Source organism: Physeter macrocephalus, chromosome 9, assembly GCF_002837175.3.
Source record: "Physeter macrocephalus isolate SW-GA chromosome 9, ASM283717v5, whole genome shotgun sequence".
Lineage (NCBI taxonomy): Eukaryota > Metazoa > Chordata > Mammalia > Artiodactyla > Physeteridae > Physeter > Physeter macrocephalus.
The window spans coordinates 25,635,604-25,662,696 of NC_041222.1; the positions used below are offsets into that span (position 1 = coordinate 25,635,604).

General features: G+C 50.4%; 1 protein-coding gene across 1 annotated transcript in view; it reads left to right on the forward strand.

The window, feature by feature from the left end:
- The window catches only part of GABBR2 (gamma-aminobutyric acid type B receptor subunit 2), a 370,296-nt gene that overhangs the window by 282,174 nt on the left and 61,029 nt on the right, over positions 1–27,093 (forward strand). The window contains exons 9-12 of the mRNA XM_024126525.3: positions 909–989; positions 5,264–5,414; positions 8,414–8,546; positions 24,834–24,941. Of these exons, the coding sequence (XP_023982293.1) occupies positions 909–989; positions 5,264–5,414; positions 8,414–8,546; positions 24,834–24,941 (473 nt within the window). The remainder of the gene's footprint in view (positions 1–908; positions 990–5,263; positions 5,415–8,413; positions 8,547–24,833; positions 24,942–27,093) is intronic.

The following is a 27,093-nucleotide window of genomic DNA, read 5'->3' on the forward strand; positions in this document are numbered from 1 at the left end:
CCTGAGCCTCGGTTTCCTCCTCTGTAAAGTGGGGCTGAAACCACTTAACTGCACACAACTGTGAGAACTAAACAAGAAAAGACATCTAAAGGTGAATCCCCTTGGCCCCTCCCTGCCCACTCGCCACCTTGTCCAAGACTGCGCTCCCCTGGGGGCCCCACTGTCTACTCCTTGCCTTTGGCTCTTTGCCTCTAAGCCCACCTTTCCCTGAATCAGCTTCATCTGTCATCAGTATTCCCTCACAAGCCTTGAATGGACCCTCTGTTCAAAGGGCTTCTTGTCCCTGTCTTGGTGGCATGTGGCATTGCTGGCCAGCTCCCTTGTGAAATTGTCCCTTTCCTTGGCTCCCAGGATGCCCACTCTGTCCTGGCGTCCTGGCCCCTCTTTCCCAGTCTCTTGTAGCGTCTTTGCTCTGCCACCCCCAGGGCCTGGATGGGGTGGGAAATAGAAATGATGTTCAGTAAGGTGGGAGGCTTACTGCCAGAGGGATGATGTGTTTTTGTCTTCCAGTCTCTAGGGCTCCCCTGGGGTAGGGGGAGCAGAGTGGTCCCTGCAGTCCTAGAGGGCAGAGCCAGATGACAGAGAAAAGTTACAGAGAGACCATTCAACTAACGACCCTGGAAGGACTTGCTAACAGGCAGAGAGTCCAGTTATGGGGGGAGTAGCCTCCCCATCTATACATGTACAGCAAAGGGTGGGTGACCAGTTGATGAGACAACGTGAGAGGGTATTTGTTCCAGCCCAGATCAAGGTGGAGGTTTTGTGATTCTACCTGGGAAAGGCACTGGGGAAAGGAAAAGCCTGCAAGAATATAGCCAGAGCCTGTGGGGGAGCAAGAGCTGGGACAGGAGCACCCAGACAAACACAGGACTTGGATCTAACCCGCCACTGTCTCTTGCTCCCCGCAGACAGCAGGGAGGTGAAGGTGGGAGAATACAATGCTGTGGCTGACACGCTGGAGATCATCAACGACACCATTAAGTTCCAAGGTAAGGCAGGTGGGCTTCTCAGAGGATGGGGCCTGCTCAGGTGCTCCCAGGCCTGCGTGTTGTCTGAGGGTTGTGGATAAGCTCAGAGTCCTTGGCTGTGTGGGGAAGGAAAATCCTCTCCTCTCAATCCATGCACTCGCTCACTGAGGACAGGATACCATCACCACGTGGGAGCTGGGTTCCATCCCCTGGGATGGGTCACTGGAATTTGCATGGAGTGCTGGCTCTCACCAAAGCATCTGTGTTTAAACTGTTGAATGGCCAGAAGTAATTCTTTTTATGTGCAGCCCAACTAAATTTTGCTGTGTCACCTCCTCAGAAAAGACATGGATGGGCTGGTAATAAGGCCTCTCCACTTGCTGCTCTTCCTGGAAAACCATTCCCTCTCTTCTGCTAGAGAACTTCTCCTCAACATCGAGACCCAGATCAAATGACACCTCCTCTGTTCAGCCTTCCCTGATGCCCCCCAACTGAGTTAACGGCTCTCTTCTCTTTGCTTCCACAGTCTTCTGTCTCTGCTTTTCTCATGGCCACTGTCACTTTGCATTGAAATTAGTAGGTTATTGGACCATGAGCTCCCTGATTGGATCCTATTTGAGTTTAAATTCCTGGCACTAGCCAGGGTCTGGCACATGTTAGGGGCTCAGTGACATGTGATAAAAAAATAATACATGATTGATCAAGTAAATGAATGAGTGGGTGGGTGAATAAATGAATGAAAGGGTAAACATATGAGTCAGTGAGGAACTGGGTGGATGGATGGATGCATGTGTGGATGGGTGGATGGGTGGGTGGATGGATGGATAGATGGACAGCCTCATCACGGGGTGGCTGTGGAGGAAGCTGCCATACCCATAGCATCCAGATGCTATTACTTTGATTCCACTGGGAATGCAAAGAACAGACAGCTGGCTTTCTGCACCTGGAGTTCCTTCTTACATCCAAGGCCACCAAAGAAGGCTGTCCCATGAACCATTTGGTTAGATTTTGGATCTGTGGGATTCCACAAAGCTCCAGGTGGCCTCAAAGAGGAGGTGTGGTCTTCACAGTCCCACCTGAGGGAGCTGTCACCAAGCCCGTAGTCACTTATTACCTCATGGAGCCACAGAAAAATTCTGAAAGTGGGTGGATAAGTCCTGTCATCCCTGTTGTACAGATGAGAAAAGGGACCAGAAAACTCCAGATTCACACAGACTGTGAGAGGCAAAGCCAGTTCTAACCACGAGAGTCTGATCCCCAAGATAGGGCTATTTGCTCCTGGACGCAGGAGATCTGGGTTTGCTGAATAAGAATTCTGGGTTTACAAATTGAAAGAAAAATTCAAACAGAAAATAAATAAGAGACACAAAACAGAACTGAGAGGAAAAACATAAATAAAAAAACAAAAAACCCAACCAGGACAATAGCTAGTTATAGTTAGGAAGCACGAGGCCAGGATAACACCGAGGCAGCAGCTGTTCCAGGCTTGCCTCCTGCTTCTCAGAGCTTTCCTGCACCGCCCGGAGGGTGGGTAACCAATCTCTGAACCCAGAGCCGAGCCAGGACACCTGGGCAGAACCCAGCTCTCCTGTCCACACCCTGCCTGGGTTCATCTCTCACCCAGACCCCTGCACCAGCCCCCCATGGGTTTTACCCACCCATCACCAGTCTAATCCCCTCAAATCCATTCTGCCCTCAGCCGTCGTGTCACACTGAAGAGGCCCACACAGTCCCCAATGTTTACAGCGAGGGGCCTCTCCCTTGGGGTGGTTCTAAGACCTCCAGGAGGGGACCCCGCCCCACTTCTCTGCCTGCTCTTTCAGGTCTCCCCAGCCAAACTGCTGACATTTCTGCAAATGTGCCGAGACCCCGTCATGCCTTTGCCTCTGCTGGGCCGTCCGCCCAGAATGCCCTTTCTTCCATGTCTTCCTAGTAAACAACCAACTACTTATCTTCCTGTCAAGACTCAGCTCCCACATCATCTCCATTCTGTAGCCGTTCCTGACCCCATCTGGTGGAACTGCACTCGGCCCCCTGCTTCCTGCTCAGGCCTCCCTGGGTATGATGTTCTCACGCCACCTGGACCCCATCGCTAGAGGCAGTTTGCATAGTGATTAAGGCACAGGCTTCAGGGCTAGGCAGATCTGGGTTCAAATCTGGCCAGCTTTGCTACTTACTAGCTATAAAAGCCACTTAACACCTAAAAAAATGTTCCCTCACCCCGTAAAATGGGAGTAATCTTCTCTACCCATGAGACTCTTAGATCAAGTGAGAAGATCTCTATTAAAGTGCTCAGCTCATGGTAAGCATTCAATAAATGTGCCTGCTACTCCCTTTTTAAAAAAAAACATGGCTAGTGTGTAAGTTCCCTGAGGACAGGAACTGTGTCTTGCTTATCTTTGGATCACTGGTGCCCCACGCCACGCCCGACAGTTGGAAGGTGATTATCAGTGATGATGCCCATCATTAATGAGGGCGAATGAAGGAAGGATGGTGATGAATGGATAAAGAATGAATGAATGGATTGGGTGGGGAGCGAGAAACGGGACTGCTGCTGTTACTAACACTCCTGATAAGTGGTTACCATTTGGCTTCCATAATGACTTAGCTAAGATGCACGGTGAGAAGGTGCCATCGTGGGGGAGGACAAGGTGGAATAAGAGGAGATGTTGATTTTCTGAAGTTGTTTCTACACAAGCTAGTGGTTATAGTAGTCACATAACCTTTGATCCAAATCTAGCCCCCTTGCTTCGTGCCCAAAGAGGAGCTTATTTCCACCAAGAGCTCATGGGCACTCACAGCTCTTGTGTTCAGGATCCAGAAGGTTCCTAATGCAGCCCAGGCTGTGTGTCGGGGGGGGGGGGTGGCGGGGAGGAGTGGGAGGAAAAATTTCCAGGTGTTGATAAGCGAGGGGGGGGGGGGGGGGGGGGGGGGGGGGGGGGGGAGGAGTGGGAGGAAAAATTTCCAGGTGTTGAGCTTTTACTTCTGGAAACAAGAGATGGTGTTACCTGTATCACCTTGAGTCTGCTTTTGCCCTGACTTTCGGCCCTTGAGGCCACTCTTATAAGTGTTACTTTGCATGTAAGTGCTTAATGCTTTACATTAACCAAGCCAGCAGGTTTCTAGCTGGTTTTGAACCTGACAGTTCCCTCTACTGCTTAGATGATTCAGACTCTTTTTATCCACTGAATGTTTCCAGACACATGTGAACTTGCTAGCAGAGTTTTTTAAACAGATGTGCCAGGGAGTTCTCAATCCCTGCCACCACATCTGCCCATCCTCTGCCTGTCTCCTGGGAATGGAGGCATAACCTAGGTTGGCACCCGTGGCACAGCTGTGGTGGGGTCATCGTGACCCCTGGTGGGTCTCCCAGGTTTGGCCACTCTTGAACATCTGACCGATTCCACACTGGAGGGAAAAGCTCCAAAGTGTCACAATTCCACAGCAGAAACCTGACCTGAAATAGCAGCTGAGAAAAAAGGGATCTGCAAGAAACGAGAGGTGGGCAGGTGAGGAAAGGGTGTCCCTGCATCTCTCCTCCCAAACCAGCCTGTACCTGGTAAATCAGGACAATTTTGCCACCATCCATAAAGATGAGTTTGCTCTGAGGCCCTCAGGTCTCCCCCAGGTGCCTGGTGCCCTTGAAGTATGAGCAGGGACATCTCTACAGTCACACAGCAGGATGGAATCCCACAGTTTCTGTCCAGTCCTGGCACAGCAGGGAGGGGAAGACATACCAGTAGCTTCTGCCTCCCACAGTAAGTCTTATGAAAATGGAAAACCAGAAAGAGCTTTTATAGCATAATGACCTTGAGGCAGAAAATCCGCAGCCAGAGCTCATACATGTCTCCATGGAATTGACAGGCAAGGTTTCCACCCTGTTGAGGGGTGGCCATTGTCATGTGTTGGAGCAGAGTCCTGGAGAGCCCAAGCCAAGTTCCTCACCCCAAAGGCAACCAATGGTACCTACTCACAGCACCCAGCCCTGCGCCTTCTAAGCCACTGGTACCTTTGGGGAATAAATGGCGATGGGTTTTCAACATGGTAATTAGACCAAATTCTAGTCTTCTAATGGCGATTAAATGCATCACAAATCCCTTATTGATTCTGTTTAGAGAAAGAAATAAGTCCTGGCTTAGGCTCCCTACTGGCCAACCGCTGGAGCCCGCTCACCCAGTGACGTGTCCTGTACAGTTTGTGCACAGGTGGCGGATGTCAAGGGCATCCAGGCAAGGATGTTCTCGGGGACTGACTGTGCACTGAGCTCAGCTGATGCCTTTTCCTTGATCTTCTAGGATCCGAACCACCAAAAGACAAGACCATCGTCCTGGAACAGCTTCGTAAGATCTCCCTACCTCTCTACAGCATCCTCTCCGCCCTTACCATCCTGGGAATGATCATGGCCAGCGCTTTTCTCTTCTTCAACATCAAGAATCGGAATCAGAAGTAAGTCACTCGTGCCCTCCTCTTAGATAGTGCTTTCTGGATAGACAAGCCTCATAGACATAGTGTAGGAGCATCACATAACACGTTCTCCAGGGGCACAGAAGAAGTTACTAGGGCAGTTTTCCAAAGTGTGCCCCTTAGTCACTGGGATGTCATTAGATGTTTTATGTGAGTGTGTGTGTGTGTGTGAGCGCACACACACACACACACACACACACACACATACACACACACACACAGAGGCAGGAGTGCTGCTTGCACAGGAAGTCTGGCTTAAACAAAATTGAAGGGTCCAAGTCCACAGGTCTTCCTGGAATTTTGGCCATGCATGTGCACTGTTTGGTGGTCCAGGAGGAGAAATATAGAAGCAGAATTCCCCAAACATCTTTGCCCCACCCACCAGCATCTTCAGGAAGCACTGCAGAGGGAGATCACTGAGTTCAGTGAGGGCACTTCCCATCCATACAGCATATCACAGCCCAGGAAGCGCCTCCTTCAGTTGACCCTCGAATAACGACCGCAATTGCACATGAGAGCACCGGCTCGATGTCGGAGGGCTGGAAGGCCCTGTCCGAGGCCACGCTGCTGCGTGTAGCAGAGCCTATCCCCTGGGTTTCTGGCCTTGATCCCTTTTCCCCCACGCATGCCCTTCCCTCTCTGGAGGAGAGCAACTCACTTACCGAGTTATTCTGGCCAGCCATGGGTAGTACGGCCACCGCCCCAGGCGGTGGTATTTGCTGAGCACAGCCAGCTTCTTTGGTTTCCATAGCAAATCCCTGAACCCTGCTCCCTGCCTTGTGGGAGTGGCTGAGCAGGGCTCAGAGTGTGGGCCTTCGCCGGGGGAACAGCCTGGCAACCTCCTGGACTACAGGGACAAGCGCAATCCCAAGAGAAGAGGTTTTTCTCTCTCCCTGCTTGCCAAGGAGGAACTTGGCAGCTCTAGAGCTTTTGTTGCCATTTGGGGGTTTGTTTTCTTTTTGTTTTTGTCTTTGGTAGCAGCTGCTTAGGTCAAACCTGTTTGCTGAAGAACAAAAAGTTGTATTCACCTGTTGTTTTTATTTATCACCGATAACACATGTATTGCCTCAAAAAAAAATTGAAGCAACTCTGATCTACTCCGTACAAACCTTAAATGATGACCATGCATGGTAGCACTCGGCACAAGGCCCTGGGCACGTGGTCAGCTCTTAATGTTAGATTCCCTTCCTGCAAGCTGCAGTAGTTTTTGTCATAACAGCAAGTTGTCCCTGTCGTTAAGACTATACTCCTTTAATTCCTAACTACCCCCTCTTGGCCTCCTGGGGGGGAATTACCATTACTCTTTCCAATAGGCTGGCTTCTGTGTGAATTTTTTTTCCAATAAATTTAATTATTTATGTATTTATTTATTTTTGGCTGTGTTGGGTCTTCGTTGCTGTGCATGGGCTTTCTCTAGTTGCAGTGAGCGGGGTCCGCTCCTTGCTGCGGTGCGTGGACTTCTCACTGCAGTGGCCTCCCTTTGTTGCGGAGCACAGGCTCCAGGCACGCGGGCCTCAGTAGCTGCAGACGCAGGCTCAGTAGTTGTGGCTTGCAGGCTCCAGAGCACAGGGTCAGCAGCTGTGGCGCATGGGCCTACATGTGATCTTCCCAGACCAGGGCTCGAACGCTTGTCCCCCGCATTGGCAGGCTGATTCTTAACCACTGCGCCACCAGGGAAGTCCCTGTGTGAATTTTTTGACTGGCTTTTCAGATTAAAAAATCTACAAAGAGATAGGAAATAAATGTCACTGTGGTTTCAAATACCCCTCTCTTCTGTCTTCCTTAATGCTACTCATCCTTTAAGGTCTACCCCATCCAGAAAGCCTGCCTCAATTCCTGGCCTCTCCCCTCCTTGCTTCCTATGGTAATAAGAATGAAGGGGCCTTAGCGGTTCATGGTTTGCGAAGGGACCTTCAGGGACCCAGTCCCCTCTCAGCTTCACATGTGTCCTAGGCAGTGGTATATGTGCTTTTATAGGCGAGGAAACTCAGTCGGCTAATTGACTTGCCAAGGGTGCACCTCATAAGGTCGCAGGGGCGCTTGCTGGACTCAGGGCTTCCAATTCAAAAGGCCATGAGGGGTCCACAATTTACAGCCGGCTTTTTATCTCTCTACTACTTTGACACTGAATTTTTAAATGTGGAAGGATTAATAGAACTGCAGAATGCAAAAGAAAATGCTCAGGGAACAACTGACCAGAATCACAATCTGCAAAAGAGCACCTGGACCATGGGGGCACCTGAAAACCCAAGACATTCTGAACAGATTGTGCTGGGGGAGCCAGACACATCTGAGACTAAATTCCAGCTGGCTGATGGTTTAACACAACCTGGTGAAGACAGGGGAAGGATGGGGGTGGGGACTCCATTGTCCATCTCCATCACTTGGTACCGAGAGGTACCATGCGTGTGGCCCTGTTTGTGCTCAGGACAGTGTGAGCTTCAGGCAGCCAAAGTGGATGCTCGCTTACCACCTGAGGACCACAATTGCGAGCAGCCCTGAATTCTCACCGGTACGGTCTCTCCTAGACCACTCAGCACGAGAAGGTGTGGTGTGGCCATCTCTCCCGTCACGGTGGAAGGTTGCTGAACTTCGACTAGAATTCTCTAGATTTGGCTGTCTTCCCAGCCCCAGCCAAAAAAAAAAAAAAACTGTTGACTTAACATCTTTGTGTAAACTAAAAATTAATGGTTGAAGAAGCCGGCAATACAAGCTGTCCCCAGAGAAGTGATAGGTGAACTTGACTGAGAAGACAGGAAAATCAGCAACTAGAAATCGATAGCATCACGGTCCTATAGTGCGGGGGAAACAGCCCGTCAGAGGCAGCACAGTCTTGGGGAGGGGGCAGTGAAGGAAACCAGGGTTTCCATTTTTCTCTCCCTCTCTAGCCTTGGTGACAAGATACACATTCAGAAAATATTTGCTGCAGGAGTAGCTAAATTAACAGTTCTGCTAACTGTAGTATCTCTTTCTTTTGTCAGGCTGATAAAGATGTCAAGTCCGTATATGAACAACCTTATCATCCTCGGAGGAATGCTTTCCTATGCATCCATCTTTCTCTTTGGCCTGGATGGGTCCTTTGTCTCTGAAAAGACCTTCGAAACCCTTTGCACCGTAAGTCATTCTGCACATTCCAGTGGTTTGTGATATAAGGTTTTCTTGGTGACCACGGTCACCAAAAACACAGATACAAACCCAGAACTGCGTGAAAATACATGAACAGGCAGCAGACAACTTGTTCAGCCATTCACACAGTTCAACAGGGCAGCGTGGTATAGCTTTCAGACCAGAATGGACTTAAGTATTGCCTGTAAAATTAAGATCGTAGATTTAACAGGCTGTTGCTAGAAGACAGCCCACTGAGAATGATTGAATAACATAGAAAAGCAAGGGAGAAAAATGCCCACCCAGGCACTGTGCCTGGGGTCAGAGTCAGGGCTGTGTAAGAAGGAACAAATCTGCCCATCGACCCTGACAGCCATCACAGAATATAAGGAGAGGTGTTTGTAATGGATGACTTTGAGTTGTACAGAAAAGATCGTTCTCCTTATTCTCTATTTAACAGCAGTGTTTCTCAAACCTTTTTTTGCTAATTGCCCCCATAAGGAGCCTTTTTAGGCTTTTTTTTTTTCTAATTATCCCTTCTTGAAATTTCAGTACCAAAGATATACTGTATTTCTGTTTATGTACTGTATATATACCTGTAGTTTCTATATAAAAGAGTAATATCTTTTCACATTCAAGAACCAGTGTTGTCCCCCTTGGGAGCTATATCACCCCCATTGAGAATGCATATATTTAAGGAAGCCCAAAACAGTGTAATTTATTTACTATATTTTAGCAATGTTATTCTGAAAATTAATTAATATGTTTAAAAATGTCATTGCCTAGTTATTGTTGTTACCAGTTGTTTTTCTTTTTAAGGAGTTTGTACGTTAGCAGTTAGCAATTGTGTAGAACTCAGTTGAAAGTATCATTGGCTTACTTTTTAGGATGAGGATGGCCAGTTGGGATTTATTTCTGGACTTTCCTGTGATCTCTCAAAACTGGGTTAGACATGCAGTAATTCATCCAATTCCCCGCCTGGAGGACCAGAGCTGGAAGGGATGGTCACAGGATCATTGTTGACCAGACTAATCCAAAAGCAACTCTTCTGTTGTTGCTGTTTTCTATTAAGGTGTTAAGAGCGACGTAGGCCCTTTTTTGGAAAGCAGTCTCTTTTAGATTATATTTACTGCTCTATAGTCTCAGTGTCGCCCACTACTGGATGATCATAAAGTAAAGGTTGGCAGCGAGGATTAAACAAGTGGAGGACCCCTTAAATGTGCTGCAGGTCACCACCCACACCTTGGACTTTCAGGACTGCATCGGGTCTGTCAGCTTTAAAAAAAATGCACAACGTGAGAATCATGAGTTAAGTTTTATTTGGGACAAAATGAGGACTGTAGCCCGGGAGACAGCATCTCAGATAGCTCTGAGAAACTGCTCCAAAGAGGCAGCGGGGAAGGTCAGTATAGATGTGATTTTGGTGAAGGGGGGGAGTACATGCAATCAAGCACAGATTTTTTGCAGAAGGTTCTGCTAGTCACGAGGAGCAGACGTCACCATGAAGGATTTTAGTGCTTTTCTAGATATGAGGAGATACAAGAATTGGACTCATAAAATTGGCTCCTAAAATTATCTAACTATCTGAAGACCTGTTCTGCCCATTTTTCCCAGAGCACAGAGTGCCTCATTCCTGCTCTCCACCCTGAACTCCTTTCAGGGGGTATTGAAAGTCAGCAGCTGCAGCAGCACATGACTTCATCCTTGTAGAGGTAGATGGCAAGTGCCAATTTGTAATTGACAGATCCCCAGACTCTGGGACAGCCCGTGGACTGGAGGGAAGTCCCTGGAGCACGTGGTGATGCTCCCCTGATTCCTGCAGATGATGACATCGGACTGACTCTTGTTAATAGCCAGCTTCAGCATGAATTGTCAAGCAAATGAGATGTCCCCAGAACACATACTTTGTTTGAAAGGTTCCACTTGAGAAGTGTGCGGTCAAGTCCTCAATACCCCAGGGGGTCCCTGGGGTGCTCAGGCATCCTTCCTCTCTGGGGTGGACCTGGAGGGCAGTCAGGCCCCACGTGCTCCAGAGCTCACCTGGTTCAAGCTTCCTACTCAGAGTTTTTTATTCTGCCCCGTTTCACTCTGCCCTTCTGGGGGTTAAGGAGGTGAGGTCGCATCACGAGTCCCCCCCCGTGCCTGGCATCAGAGTGCTGGAGTCAGCTTCCGAAGAAGCTGAGCCGCTCAAAAGTCCCTGTGGGTGTGGATTAGCAGTTTGTGCCCTCAAAAGTGTGACCCTCAGGCTTCCCTGGTGGCGCAGTGGTTGCGCGTCCGCCTGCCGATGCAGGGGAACCGGGTTCGCGCCCCGGTCCGGGAGGATCCCACGTGCCGCGGAGCGGCTGGGCCCGTGAGCCATGGCCGCTGAGCCTGCGCGTCCGGAGCCTGTGCTCCGCAACGGGAGAGGCTGCAGCAGAGGGAGGCCCGCGTACCGCAAAAAAAAAAAAAAAAAAAAAGTGTGACCCTCTGGCACAAGGATGGTGACTGCAGCTTGTGTCTTGCTCACTAGAGATGGTGTGAAGCGCATGAGGTCCCCTTCAGTTCTGCGTCAGCATGACTTCTGTGCCCTGTGGGGCCTTGTGAGTTCATGGGTGCCATGTGTGTCTGTGGTCAGCTTTCCTGGGCAGTAGTGTGGCCCGAGGGAGGGGCTGCTCCCAAGGCACCCTGAAGAAGCTAAGCGAGGGGTTTCGTTCTTCCCTCTGTCCCTGGGGACGCCCTCCCCCAGTTTGAGGAGACCATGACAACGGCAATAATGAAAATGGTTCCAGGGGCCAGTTTGGTGACTTCTCATTTACATGGCGCTCTGATCTCTTGGTGGCTCCCTGAGAGCTGAGGGGCCCACCTTGATCTCCTGGCCGAGAATCACGGGGGCAGAGCTCCACTTGGGTCCCTCCCGGCTCCTTGTCGCCGGCTCCTGCCACCTGGGAATGCATCCACTGGCCCGAGGTCCAGTCTTGGGTGCAGAGACATGAGGCCCAGCCCTTGGAGAGTCTCTCCGTCCCAGAAGGGAGTTCCTGCCATCTCACCCTGCTCACGACCCAAAGGCCGTCAGAGCACAGGTGCTTCCTGGAGTTTGCCCCAAATCCTACAGACACTGGGTGACGCAGGCTAGGGAGCCCAAACGAGGACATCCCCGCACCCGGGTGTTTTCTCTTAATGAAGCCTGACATTCTGTTCTGGGAGTCGCGCTCATTTGCGTGAGGGGAAGTTTGTCCTGGGAAGCCTGGCAAGGCGGTATGAATAAATCATAAAGCGCTTTACAAATCAGCATTAGCTGGAACATGAGGGCTCTGAAGATATTAGGGCCTGGTTCTCCCCACCCTGAGGATTCATTTATTTGCAGTCGGGGCTGTTTCAGAGGCTCTGCAAGGGGAAGCCCACATTCGTGACTGTGGGGAAAGGGCATAGATTAACTAGTGTGGATTGAATTGGGTCAGCACAAATGTGTGCGTGGCTAAGACCGGGGTCACTTATTTAATCATCCCCAATATGGCTCAGGAAGGGGAACCAAAAGCTCTTAAATTTAGAGCCTAAGTGCCAGCCCCAATGGGTGCAATTTGGGTTGTCCTCCACCTGCTATTCCAGAGGGGTTGGCTCCTTTGTTTCACTTGGTGCCTTGGATTGTGTTCTTTCTGGGCCTAGGAGGCCCCCAGTGCGGTGAGCACAGGTCTTCAACAGCCTGGGTTTGACTCTCGCCCCCTACACATACTGCCTCCGGACTGTGGGAGCGACTTAGCCTCTCTGGGCCTCAGTTTTGTCATCTGTGAAATGAGTACAACAAATCCCTATGCAGGACTGTGGTGTGGGCTAAATGAGACAATTCAGAGGAGCTGCCTGGAGCGTAAGGCAAGTAGCGGGGGAGTGGGCAACTTTCTCCCTGTCACGGTATAATCTCCTGGTGTCCCACACTGTTTCTGTAGGAAATCTTACAGGACAAGGGAAAAGGTGGATCACGAAGCCAGCTTCAGATGTGGAGCAAAAGAGAAGTCACAGTTCAGTCTGTTCTGCTGCCATATGATTGCCACTTTTTTCCCTTTTAGTTTTCAATATAGAAACTAAACACAGTGATAAACAGTAAACACCACCTCAGGAAGAAACCTGTGATGATCACGGGATTATGCCTCTCTAGGGGCTGTGCCTCTGCTCAGAAGGGCCGTTATAACTCGGACAGCGGGGTGGGTACATGTGTGAGCATATGTACACACACTCACACACACACACACACACACACAGAGCTAGGGAAGCAGTCACACTCAGTTCCCATCCCCCGCCCCCTCTGATCCTGTCTGGCATCTTCCCAGCCTAGTTCCAGCGAGTCTTGCAAACAGCTCGCAGCTACACCGCGCTGTCTCCCTGGACACTGAGTGGGTAGTGGAATCACCATAGCAACATGGCCCCTGTGGGCACGAAGCTGCCTATGAGGACAGTGCTGGGCGTGGGCCAGAGCCCCTGTGCCAGGCGGATGGGAGGGCCCTCACACTCGCTTACGCTTACGCAGCTCAGGAATCCCAGCCCCTGGCAGCCCAGAGAGGGAGCGAGGTGGGTGGGGAAGAGAAAAGGTGCTTGCCTTCCTTGTGGAATCCTAGGCAGAAACCCCCCGTACGAGCATGGAGGGGTAAGAAGGGACTCTGCAGTGAGGACGAGAAGACCCAGGTGGGCCTTTGATCCAGTGCAGGTCTCAACAGCTCCAGGGGCGTTCAGGGCATTCCTGGGCGTGAAGGTGGTCAGCAGTGCCATGTGAGCTGGGGAGCCTGTGCCCTCGTAAAACTCAGCGTTCTCTTCTGTGATTTACCTTGGGCTAGCCGCCAGGTGCAGCCTTTCCTTCAAATCCCCATAACCACCTGACAAGGCAGGGTTCACTGTCCCCGCTTCACAGGAGAGAAAACCGAAACTCTGTCATACATGGCTAGGTGGCAGGACCAAAGTATGGAACTAGCTCTGTCGGACTACAAAGATACCTGAGACATTTCATTCATTTTTTAAAGAAATATTTTGATTTTTTGTTAGTTGGTTTATACCAGGAAAAACAGATCAACTAAATTCTTAGGAATGTGGGCAATATTTATCTCAACCAAAATTTTTGTCTGTTCAAATTTTTTTTAATTGGAATATACAGTCATCCCTTGGTATCCGCAGGGGATTGGTTCCAGGAAACCCTGCAGATACCAAAATCTGAGGATGTCCAAGTCCCTTATATAAAATGATGTAATATTTGCATAGGTTATAAGCAATCCTCCTATATACTTTAAATCATCTCTAGATTACTCATAATACCTAATGCAATGCAAATGCTATGTAAATAGTTGTAAATCCAATGTAAATGCTATGTAAATAGTTGCTGCTGTGGCAAATTCAAGTTTTGGTTTTTGGAACTTTCTAGAATTTTTTTAAAAATATTTTCAATTTGCTCCCCATTGGTTGAATCCGTAGATGTGGAACCCACAGAAACGGAGAACTACTGTAATTCACATACCATAAAATTCACCCTGTTAAGGTGTATAATTCAGTCATTTTAGTATATTTATTCATTCAGTTTTGATATATCCCCAAAGTATATCATAGTGCCTGGCATATAAGAGAATTTCAGTCAGAATGCTTGCATTCAAATCCTTAGCTACACTACTTCCCTGCTGTGTGACTTGAAGTTGCTTAACATCTCTGAGCTTTAGTTTACTCCTCTGTAAAATGGGCATACTCGTAGGATTGTGAGGGTTAAATGAGATAGTGCATGTAAAGCACTTAGTGCCTGCCACATAACAAGATTCAGTAAATGGTAGCCATTATCATTATGAATGAATGAATGAGTGAATGATGGGGCTATGTCTGAATAACTCTGTTCACCTCTGGACACAGCTAAGAGAGTTACTAATAAAGCAGAGCAAACTTGGCATGAAGAAGAGGCTGGAAAACTGGGGTCGATGCTGGTTGATTGCGTGTAGGTATGTCCATGGCAACTTCCAGCTTTACATGTCCTTGCTCTGCTAGATCTGGGTCGGGGACAGACTCAGGGCCTAAGTCAAAGCCAAGCTGCTGTACCTCAGCCACCTTGAGTGCTGAAAGGGGCCTCAGGGCAGGCTGCGAGGGAGGTAAGAATGACACAGGTGGGATCTCTTGGACATGAGTCCCCAGTCACTGGAATCTGATGTGAGAACTAGGAGAAGCCAGTTCAGCCCAGGGCTGCTCTGATGGCAGCACCGAGGAGCGTGGCTCAGCTTTATCTCCCAGCTGCCTCCACTTGCTGAGATTCCTGACTCTTTTATTTATTTTTTTACCTTTTATTAGAGTACATATACACATACACATTTCATAAGCGTATAGCTCAATGAATTTTCATAAACTGGATTCAGCTGTGAATCCAGATCAAGAAACAGGCCATTACCAGCATCCCAGAAGCCCTTCCTACCCGCTTCCAGTTACTATCTGCAACCCCCTCCCAAGAGTAACCACCGCCCTGACTTCTGCCCACACAGACAGTGCTGCTCAAAGGGCACGTGAATCACCTGGAGATCTTGATGAATGCAGATGTCGGCTCAGTAGGTCTGGGGTGGCCGGAGGTGCTGCAGCTCTAACAAGCTCCGAGGTGATGCTGAGGCTGCATCCACAGACCACACTTAGAGTAGTGAGGTCAGGATTAGAAGCCAAGCTTATTTTTGAGTTTGTCTCTTGGAGACTGATGATATAAGGAAATGGAAGCACCAGAAACCCTGTCCCGTGAGAATCAGCAAGGCCTGTTTGGGCCAGTTAGGAAAGGCGATCCTAGCCCTCCACCCTGGAATCTCAGGAAGCAGGGCCATCCCATCACAGGATGGAGTGATGGGTTCTGGATCCTGAAACATGCTGTCAGCCATCCACCCTGCTCACAAGAGGTATATGAATGAGCTCCGGATAGGCAGCAGCTGGGAAGGGATGGAATAGTGGGGGTCCGGATACTGGATTTGGAAGCACGACGTCCCCTTCCAGCCCTCCCAGAGATGCTAGGATCTTATAACTCTGACTCAAAAGGCAAAGGCTACCTGGGAACACCCAACTGGCCTCCTAGTAAGTTCAAGGGTGGTAGGAATTAGTGATGTTTTCAAGTAAAAGGCCATAAATGTCTGTGATATTTTTTTGCTTGGCGAATTTTTTTTTTTTTTGAGACAGTTGAGAGATAATCTGATGTAAAAATGTGGTTTGGGGGCTATTTCAGCATGTGATCCCATGTTGTTGTGGCTGGCCATATGGTAAAGTGCTTTGTGATTTCAGAAGGTAGCTGGAAAGCTGGGCCAGGGGATGCCCACAGGGTTTGATGGTGACCTTTCCTGGCCGATTTAGATCACCTTAGGGATGTGGCTGAAGGAACTGGTGCTGCCAAGGCCTGTTTGGGCCAATTAGGGTCCTGGACAGGCAGCAGCCTCCCCAACCCCATCTCCTTTGTTCTTAGACATCCAGGGTCTTCAGTTGCGAAGGGCTCCCTAGACCTCTGGCTCGCAGAGGAGGGGCCTGAGGAGGGTGCCAGGGGCACCCCAGACCCTCCAGCAAATGTACAGATGATGTCCCCCCATCCCACACACCCTCATGTGGATTACTGCAAGCCCCAGCCCTTGTCTTATAATTCATTCATGTGGTAACATTTCCCAGGTACCTACTGTGTGTGAGGCTCTGCAGGCACAGAGCTGGACACAGATCACTGCCCTCGGGGAGTTAGCATAGATGGGAAGATGGGAAGATGTAGTTAAACAAATAACTCCCATTCGGTGTGTTGTATGCTCTGATGGAGACAGGCCTAGGGGAGGGAGCGGAGGGACCAATCAGGGAAGGCTTAGAATATAGGCGACCCCTCAGAAGGAGCTGCAGTTATTAATGGAAGTCCTGAAAGATGCCTCCTATTTGCTCACAAAGTTCCTAGCAGCTGCAGTCTCAGTGGCACATCCATCTCTCCTTCTGATTCCAGTGGTGGAAAGGCTGGAAGAAAGACCTCAGTCCTTGTCTTCTTTGAAGAAAGAATTCAGCAAAGAGACCAAGATTGTGAAATAGAGACAGTGTTTATTAGAAGCAAAGTACGTGTGGAAGAGCACACAGGCAAACTTGGAGTGTGTTGTACACAATAGGGGCGGCTTAGGTTGCTTATATGGGGGCAGTTTTCCAGTTGTCTCTGGCCAATCATCTCGCTTGTGCCCATATTTGATCTGACACTGGGTCCTTCCTGGTGTGCCCACACATCTCTCAGCCAAGATGGATTCCAGCACGAAGGTTTCTGGGAGGTTGGCAGGACATATTACGGGCCGGCACTTCCTCCCTCCTTTTGTCCCTCCCCTAGACTGAGGACCCCTTCTGTGCATGTGTCAGACTGGGAAATCCTATTGACCACAAGAATGAAGACGTTGTGGTCACTTTGCCTTTCACCTAATCAGGGCCCAGTGCTCCAGCTGGTCTCTTATCTTGAAGTATCAGCAGGAGACCAGTTGCAGCTGCTCAGCCTGGGGCCTATACACCTCCTACCTCACTTCCTCTCCTGCCTCCACACCCACTCATCCACACCTTCAGTCCACAGAGCTGCATGGAGTTGCACATCAGCCCCCTCCCCAGCACACACCCACACCCCCTGCTACCACTGCCCATCTCGAGAATGCTGTGCTTCAGAAAGCTCCCTAACCTCCAGTCACTGAGGTACCTACGAGGGTTGTGTGGGGAAGGGGAAGAAGGGCTTCCTCCCTGTTCCATTGCCTGAGCCAAGGCCACCAAGTACGGTTATGCATTTTGTGCACTGCACAAGGGTGTTGGCGTCAGGAGTGGGAGGGAACTGAATAAAGCCTTCGATCTGCTCTCTGAGTCGAGTTCTTCAGCTGATAGGGTCTTAAGAAGGTGGGGGCCTTTCAAAAAGGGCCTGGAGCGGGTGCCTGTTGGAAACTCCCCCTCCTAGAGTGGGTGGCTTCCTCTGATTTGCCCCAGATCTCCTACGTTGCCCCATTGGCCCTAACTTGGGTCCCAAAGTACCCTTGTTTGTGCCCAGAATCTCCTGTGGGCCCTTGAATTGTTTCCCCAAAAAGTCTTTGCTGTACTCTAAACTCTAGAAGGCATTTTCTATGCAGATCTTACTTAAAGGACCCTGGGTAAGACAGAGTCTTCTGGAGCTGTTTCTAGAGCACGCTCTTCAGAGGCATATTGCCTTGGGAAACACTCCAAATCTCTTCACCACCTCTCCCTCCAGAAAGACAGGTAGGCCCTGGAGATCCCAGGCTGAAGTCTTGCCTTTCAGCTCCAGACTGTAACGCCTCAGGGTAACGGAGGTCTGGGGCTTGCTTTTAGATAGTCTGGGTCTCCCTTGCCTGCCTTCTCACTATTGATCATCTGGGGTGAACAGTCAGAATGAAACAAAAGGCCCTTTTTCGAACCTTTCTGGACAGCAGGAAAATGGCTCACCCCCCAACATCCAGCCAGCCGACCAGGCTTCCTCCAACCCAGTCATCATCAGAACAGACCTGCAAGAGAGGCTGTGTGTTCCTCTTCCTGCTGGTCCCCAAAAGAGCCGTGAAAGCCCTTCACTCTGGCAAGCAGGCCTTCCCAAAATCAATTGAATGAGCAGCTAAGCAGAATTGTTCCGGGTGTAGATTTTTTTTTTTAATTTATTTTATTTTTGTCTGTGTTGCGTCTTCCTTGCTGCGCACGGGCTTTCTCTGGTTGCGGTGAGCAGGGGCTATGCTTCGCTGTGGTGCGTGGGCTTCTTATTGCAGTGGCTTCTCTTGTTGCGGAGCACAAGCTCTAGGTGCGGGGGCTTCTGTAGTTGTGGCTCCCGGGCTCTAGAACACAGACTCAGTAGTTGTGGCGCACGGGCTTAGTTGCTCCACAGCATGTGGGATCTTCCCGGACCAGGGCTCGAACCCCTGTTCCCTGCCTTGGCAGGCGGATTCTTAACCACTGCGCCACCAGGGAAGCCCCCGGGTGTAGATTTTTCTTCCATCTGGAGATGTGCTCTAATTGCTTTTTCCTTTTTCATAGTTGAGACTGAGATGGACATTGCCTAACTAAAATTCCTCTTCCCCATGGTTGCATGTCAGGTTGTATGCAGAGGGGGCCGGGGGCTTTATGGCTAAGGGGAAAAAAGGAAATACATTAACATTAGAATAAATGTGTTTAAGACTTTGGGCGAGAGAGTGAAGTAGCTGTTTGTCTTATGTTGATGAATCAGTAGAGACTTGTATTAAAGGTGATGTAATCATTAGAGAAAACAGAATCATTTGAGCCCTGCAGAACCTTCTAGTTTATTTGGCATCATAGAGCCACCCAGAAGGGAGATACTTGGGACGTCATCAAATGAAACTTCCCTCAGCACAGGAAGTGCCCCTATAGCATGCTGATATGGGGTCCTCCAAGCTCTGCTTGAATCCATGGAGTGATGGGGAACTCACTACCTCACGGACAGCATACTCCGTTGTGAGGAAGGGACCACTGAGGCCATAACCTCAGCCTCTTTTGCCGTCCAGTTCTCCAGTTCTGTCTGCAGTCTTCCCTTCATGTGTTTGCTCAAGCTCAGCTTGCACATTTTTGGTGACAAAGATCTCATTACCATCTAAGCAGGCCCACCCAGCCCAATCACCCCCTCAGTACTGGATCCAGAGATTTAAAGGTGGGCAGTGTAGGCCCTGCACCATCTCATGGGCGAGGCAGGCAGGTAATCAAGTGGACATCATCTCAGAAACATGCATGACCAGCACAGCAGAAACATGCATGAGGACAGAAGTCTCAGGGAGGAGGCAGCTGTGACCTCCTTGCAAGCTCTGGGAGGGGCTTCTCAGAGGAGGTGGCCCACGAATCTGGATTTTGGAGAACAAATGAGAATCTTTGAAGAGCTTAGAGAGAGGATGGCATTATGAGTGGAGGAAATAGCCAGTGCCAGGCCTGCAGCGTGAGCCAGTGTGATGTGTGGGGATGTTTAAGCAGCGTGGAATTGCTTGGGTGTGAAATGCTATGTGGGCAGTGGCTGGAGAGGTGTGGGTGGTGGGTGCCACACCCTGCCAAGAATCTGGAGTTTAACCTGCGAGCTCAATGGGGCAGTAAAGAGTTTAAGCTCAAGGAGACTTGCTTAGATTTGCACTGGAGAACAGTCCCTCTTGGAGGTGTTTGATGGATGAGCAGCAGGTGAGGGGAGGGGCGGGAGACCAGCTGGAGGCTCCTGCAGTGGTCCAGTGAGCAGTGATAAGGAACTCGTGGACAAAAATCAGATATTGATTAAGAACCTCAGCCCTTTACATACCTTCTTTCATCTCATCCACACAACCACTCCACGAAGTCAGAGGCATTAGTTACCCCCATTTCACAGATGAGGAAACTGAGGCTCAAGGAGGTTACGTGACCTGCCCAGGTTCATGTAGATAGTGACAAAGCCAGGACTTGAACTCCTGTCAGTCTGGCTCCAGAGTCCCTGCTCGTAATGACTAATCTGGATGACACCACAGGAACAGAGAGGAGGGATGTACTAACAAGAGACGTGGGAGTAAGATGGTCATCAGGCATAGCTCTGGCAGCAAACAGAGCCCACCCCAGTGCTTCACATGGAGAGACTCCAGTGAAGGGACCACCTACAGAGGTGTAGGTGGGGTTAAGGAAGAAAATATAGGTGTTGAGGCAACCGCAGGAAGCCCTCACCACTCCTAGGCCTCTTCCTGAGCCCAGAGAGGGCCAGAGCCACGTGAGGAGCCCAGCTACAGCCAGAGACAGCACAGAAGCAGTGGCTGCAGGGAGCACATACCCCGTCTTCTTTCTCCTGACCCCTCCGATCTCCTGATGGTGCCCTCCAGCCAGCCAGAAGCCAGAGGGCAAGGGAACCTGGGAGGTGCAGGCATGGGGCCCCACCTCTCAGGGCGTGGGAAGGGCAGAGAACGGGTCTGGGGGTGGTTCAGCAGAAGGAGATGGGCCTGGGGACTGAATAGGAGAGTGAGGGTAGGGGAGGATTCCTGGGGGACTTCCAGGTCCCTAACTTGGGTGACAGGTGGATAGTGGCACCATCCCTGAGTCGGGAGGAAATGGAGCTACTCAGCGGAAGGGCTGATGGGCTCAGCTCTGGCTCTGGAGTGTGAAGGTTTTATGGGACACCTAAGTGTCACCTAGGTCTCCAGTGACAGTGGCATATGCAGGTCTGGAGCTCAGAAGAGAAATAGGAACAGGGAAAGAGATAAAGGAATTGTCAGCACAAGGAAAATGGTTGAAGCCTGAGAGTGGGAGTGATAACCCAGGGAGAGACCTTTTAGGACAAAGAGGGTCCAGGACTGAACCCCAGGGTCCATTTCCATCTTAAAACAATGGTGGGACTTCCCTGGTGGCACAGTGGTTAAGAATCCGCCTGCCAATGCAGGGGACACGGGTTCGAGCTCTGGTCCGGGAAGATCCCACATGCCGCAGAGCAACTAAGCCCGTGCGCCACAACTGCTGAGCCTGCGCTCTAGAGCCCGTGAGCCACAACTACTGAAGCCGGCGCGCCACGACTACTGAAGCCCGTGTGCCTAGAGCCTGTGCTCTGCAACAACAGAAGCCGCCTCAGTGAGAAGCCCGTGCACCTCAACGAAGAGTAGCCCACGCTCATCGCAATTAGAGAAAGCCTGCATGCAGCAACGAAGACCCAATGCAGCCAAAAATAAAATAAATAAAATAAATAAATTCAAAAAAGCAAACAAACAAAAAAATAACGATGGTGGAGGAGTGGAGAGAGAAATAACACCTCCTTTTGCACAGCGATGACCCTGAGCAGAGGCAGCAGGGGGTAGGTGGCTCTGCTGATAGGGGTCCCACTGTCCTGCTTTCCAGAGTATTTCTTCTAGTGTTGTTTCATCATTGTCTGAAGAGCTGTCTCCAAATGGGATGTGAACCCACCGGGATCATCTTGTGGAAGAATATATTACAGCCTTTGTTTACTTTTTTATGTAAAAAAAAAATGAAAGAAATTAAGCTTTACTAAGATTTAATACTCAGACTGACCCCAGGGCCCTGGCCCAGTGGGTGTGTCTGGTGGTCTCATGCAGGAACTCTCCTGAGAACGGAGTGGTTGGTCTGTCTGTGACACCAGCCAGCCACAGGGCATTGTGTCCAAGATCCCCAGGACAACCCCCCGTTCAGTGATTCTCTAGGAGGACTCAGTATAGAATTGTACTCACAGCAATGATTAATTACAGAGAAAGAACATAAAGCAAAATCAGCAAAGTGAAAAGGCACATGGGGTGAAGTCACAGGGAATCAGGTGCAAGCTTCCCAGAGCCTCTCCCAGTGGTCACACAGGGTGCACTTAATACCCCAGCAACGACTTGTGACAACACATGAAATGTGTACCAGGGAAGCTCACTGGACACTCAGCCCCCAGGGTTTTTATTGGGGTCCGGTCACCTGGGAACCCTCTACTGAGCACATACCAAAATTCCAGGCTCTCAGAAGGGAAGCAGGTGTGCAGCCTAAACCACGCTGTTTGCACAAACCCTTCAGGCACAGAGTCACTCTTATCATTGAGGGAATGGTGGGAAACCCTCCCCAAATCCAAGTTCTCAGACACCAGCTTAAGCAAACCTTGCCAGCAGGTCTTGGGCCTGCTAGGTTACCTCTTTTCTGGCCAGGCATCCTCACCCATTCTTTGCTTTCAGTTTATGGCAACATATTGCCGTTTCCAGTTGCCAGGTTAAATTTACATCATCGAGTTTTTACTAACTTAGCTCACTTGTATTATTGGGTCTTAATGAATTTGGTCCTACAAAATAGACAAGTGGCCTGCAAATGATTATGTCAAAGAAAATGTAAGTCAAAGCAAATATAATAATGCCAAGCATATTGGAGTAATACTTTAACCCAAAATAAGAGATCTTTGTCTGCCACATTATGAGGTAAAAATGATATTATTTCATCTCTTACTGTCCTTTTAAAAATTTCCTTGTTCTGTATATGTTCGTGTTTAAAATTGTTTTTCTGTTAGGGGGACATGATCAGAAGGGCTTGGAGACCATTGGTCTTCACAGTCGTGTCAACCATTAGCTCCAAAATTGTGTTGAAATCAGCCAGTTCTCAGGCTGGTCAGCTACTCCCCCAGTGTGCTGTCCCTTTGACAGCTGCCTCCCGGGTGGGGATGGACCTGATTGGGGTAAGGAGACTCTCTGAGGAGTAGGCGGCATGATGTGGGAGAGAGAGGGCTGGACTGGGTCAAGGCCTTGACTTCCGGGCTCAGCTCTGGAGCTGGGTGGTGTGGTTGAGAGAAATACCTTAATGCCCTGAGTCTCAGTTTCTTCATCTACAAAGGGGTTTTCTCAACTCAGTTGATGACTCCAAAAAATCACCCTGGTTTTGGTTGTTGTTGTTGTTTTATTTGTTTGTTTTTATCATTATATACTTAGTTTCTGGCCCAGTAATCCTTATTGAATGAACAGGTGAACAAATGAATGAATGAATGAAATGATCTGTAAGGTCCTGTGCAACTCTGACAGGATAGGAATGTGTGATCTGGTCATTGAATAAGCTCAGGTCTAAATTCCGAATAATTGGCTCCTTCCCTGTCTCTATTCTGTTACTTTTCTTCCATCCTTGTTTTATAATACCGGTAATGATGTGGCCATCCTACACCTTCTCTAGAGTACTGTGATTTGTTCTTGCCTGTCTGAAATTTTTGAAATTAAAAAAAAGAAGGTTAAGTCCTCACCCTTACCATTGTCAGCATTCACACCTCACCCATCTGTGTTTCTGAACAATCGAGGTAATGCTGTTGTCCTTCCTTAGGGGGTTGGTCTTGCCATCTACCCAACCAGTTCCTGTTTTTACAGATAAAATGGAAAGGGGAAATGCCCTGTCTTTGAAAAGCTGGAGAACCAAGTTGCTAGAAAGGCAGTGTGAAGGGACTCCCTGAAGGGAGCATGTCTGGAAACCTCCTACATGACTGCCTGCAGCCCTGGGCTGGATGGGAGCGCTGAGGCGGACAAAGCTGCTGGGCTCTGGACACAGAGGGCCCGGACTGTCCACTCCAGCCTGGCTGTCTCTCTCTCTCCTAACATGTCCACCTTCCTGCTATGTTCAGCTGAGGCAGGTGGGGACCTTTCAGAGGGAACTTAGTTCAGCAGAGCTGAGGAAGAGCTGAGGAAAGACCATAGTCTAGAACCAGAGCTCACAGAGCACGCAGCCTTTTTGTCCCAGTGAGTGGGAGGCCCCAGAACCCAGTGGCATACAGCCCAGGGCTGGGCCATGATGTGGGGACCAACCTGGAGCTAGGTGAGTCTCCTGGGTCTTGGAGGGTATCCAGACCAGCCAGTGAGGGTGGACTCGGGAGAGGCTGGGGTCTGGCCACGATGGCAGTGCAGGTGGGGAGTGGGCACCCAGGAGGCCCCCAAGACCTAACAGGTGGTGACCAGCCATCCCAGCCTGCAGGAGTCAGGCTGTTGGCTCCTATCAGGGCTGGCAGTTTCTGGCAGCCACCAGCCCAGGGCTGGGGATCAGGGCACACTTTGGTGCTGTGGAACACGTGAGAGCCAGATAAGGCCTTAGTCCTGAGCAGGGACCCAGGCAGCATCGCTCCTCTCTTTCTCCAAAGGCTGAGGAGACGGGCCCCTGGTGGGAGTGGAAAGGTCACAGCCCCTCTCCTCTGACCTTCCCCCCCAGCTGAGCAGCCCCTAACGATGGCCAGGAGCTGGGCTGTTGCAGCTGCCAGTCAGGCATCCCCGGGGCCAGTTCTGGCTGAGTTCTGCCCTGCTTTACCAGAGTGGCTGGGTCACTAGCGCTGGAGAAGGGCCATGCAGGCCTGTTGTCCTGCCCACTCTCAGCCCCTGCAGCTCAGTGCTCTCCCCTCCCCGCTGCCCACAACCCAGGAGCTGGGAGTCCTGTGGAAGAGGTTCCTGGGGCTGCCTCGTCTCCTAGAGACTTGGGTGAGGAGGCAGAGAAATCAGCAATTAGGAGTACCTCTGCAGGCCTGTCTCCCCACATACAAGGCTGTCAGAGAAGGAAAGGAGAGAGGGAAGACCAGAGGGCTGGTCTGAAACCCCTTAGTGGCGCCTCAGTGGTCCTGGGGGCCCTCTGTGCCTCTGTCTATGACTGGCTCCCCCTGGGCTGTGGGCCCATGAAAGGCAGGATTTGAATCTCATATGCCTCTGCGCCCAGGGCCCTGGTCTGGCGAGTGGCCAATAGAAGAACTAAGCGTCTATCAGATTGAAATGTGATTGAAGGACTATTGATGCTAGTAAAACTCTACAGTATGTAAAGTAGAGCATCTGTCCCCATCTTCGTCCCCCTGTTGGGACACTCTCCTAAATGATGAAGTCCGTCCCCCGGGAGATGTTAATGCCTCTGTTTTCTCATGGCCTCTAGGTCAGGACCTGGATTCTCACCGTGGGCTACACGACCGCCTTTGGGGCAATGTTCGCAAAGACATGGAGGGTCCACGCCATCTTCAAAAATGTGAAAATGAAGAAGAAGGTAATGCCTCCTTCTGTTGCAGGGTGTTTGCAATGTTCATTTAGTATTTATTTTTAAAAGATTTATTAGGCAGCTACTGTATGCCAGGCACTGGGCTATTTGCTGGGAATTCAAGCTAAACACAACCCTCCGCCCCTCCCCACCCCAGCCCCCAACACCTTCAGCCTCCTGGGGACATCAGACAGCTAACAAGGCGTTTACAATGCAAGGTGATAAGGGCTGGTTGGGTGCATATGGGGGATACTGGGATATAGCACCCAGGGAGGGCATGGTGTAGGAAGTGACACCTGTGCTAAAACCTAGAGGGTGAGTGGGAAGCAGAGGCTGAGGAGTTCTCCCTCTCCCAGAGGGAACTGTGCACGGAGACCTGGGGAAGGGAGGGGTGTGTTCACATTGCTCAGGGGTTCTTGGGGAAAGGGTACAAGAGGAAGCCACAGGGGAAGGCAGGAACCACGGTAAGGAACCTGAACTTTAACTTGTGGGCAGTGGGGAGCCCTTGAAAGAGGAGAGTGAAACAGGGCAGGGGCCTGATTTAATGCTTCCATTTTCAAAGAGGCCCTTAGAGGACAGGAGCCCTTCCTTCGTGTGGGAGGAAAGCAGTTGCCACCTCTGTGGTTGGCTGTAGCCATCATGTTGATGAAGCTTGACTCTTAGGATGTAGTCATGGAGAAACTTTCCCCGCACTGTCCTTTTTAACTCTTCCGACGGCTGGCACTCTTCTTCCCTTGCTCCTAGATAAAAATTCAGGCAAGTCTCATGACTTTGAAGGTCCTCTGGCCAACAGCTAATATGTGGAGTCCATCATAATATTCAAAACCTCAAACTGCCTTCAAAGGCATCGCCTCTTCCTTCCCCAGCTTGGCCTGAAGTAGCCAGTCACCTGCCCTGGGAGAAGGGGTGCGGATGGGCTGCTTCTCTCTTTTGCCAGACTGAGTTTTTTCCCCATCCCACTCCCAAGGTTTTTGAACCCTCCTGAGTTGGGGCTTCGAGTGGTGGAAGGGGCAGGAAAGACCTCACTTGCCAGGAGCTGCATCCATCTTGCTGGGCCTGGCATTGGTTAAGCACACCCTTTAGGCTCTCATGGAGTCCTTTTGTGGAATTTTCAAAGCCCCCGTTACTGAGATTTACTCTCCAGCAGTGCCCCTGACATGGGTGAAATACTCCCCCCCGTTGGCCATTTGTGGCTCCTTCCACAGACAAGTGGCAGTCCCCCACTCCTGGGCCCGCCCCTCCAGCTTGCCTTGGGCAGGCCACACAGCTCTATCTGGCCCAGGGCCCACACCTGGTGCTCAGGAAGCACACATCCTTCGCTCCTACAAACTCAAGGATTGTGGCTGATCCCACTGTAGCCACTTCCCCTCTTCTGCTTCATCCATGGAGCAACTGGCCCGTCATCCTCCCGTGGGTTTCTCAGGCAGGAGTGAGGCATCAGCTCACCAGGTTCCCCAGGCTGCAGGGAGCCCTAGCAATCAAGCCATCTGAGTGCTCTCCTTAAGCCTCCCTCTTGATTTGAGGTCAAGGAGGAAGCATACCCGCCCCCCCGCCCCCGTCCTCTCACCTGGGGATGAGGTGAGATAGCATCATGACACGTCTTTCCAAAAATCCTCTTCTTGATTCAACTCTACCCACACCCCCCCACACACTTTTTAAACCCCTGATGGATGTATAACCCATTTACAGACATGTCTGAAAATCCTGCACTGTGATCTCATCCCACTCTGGAACGTGGTGCCTATTGTTCCAGTTCTTCATCCCCAACTTGCATTTGCCATCCGATTACCTGGGTCATAAGCCATCACGCCTGTGGCAGACAGCAGGTGAGCCCGAGGTGGTAGGGCCAGCAGACACAGCAGGAGAGCAGGCTTCTACTCCCTGCTTCACTGCTGCCATGGGTCTTTCAGCAAACCTCTTCATCTTTCAGGGCCTCTGTTTCCTTATCTGTAAAATGGGGAAGTATTGAAATGGCATTGTCTCCCGAGCTGTGATTCTGCCTGGTGCCCAGTGGCACCTCTCACTCGTCAGCATCACCGCCTGCCCCTTCACTGCCAGGGAGCTGCTCTCCAGATGGGGGGGGGGTGTATCCTCCCTTCTCCACCCTCTGGCCCACACCAGACCACCTTAGGACAACTATGGGCTGCATTTAGAGGGAGGA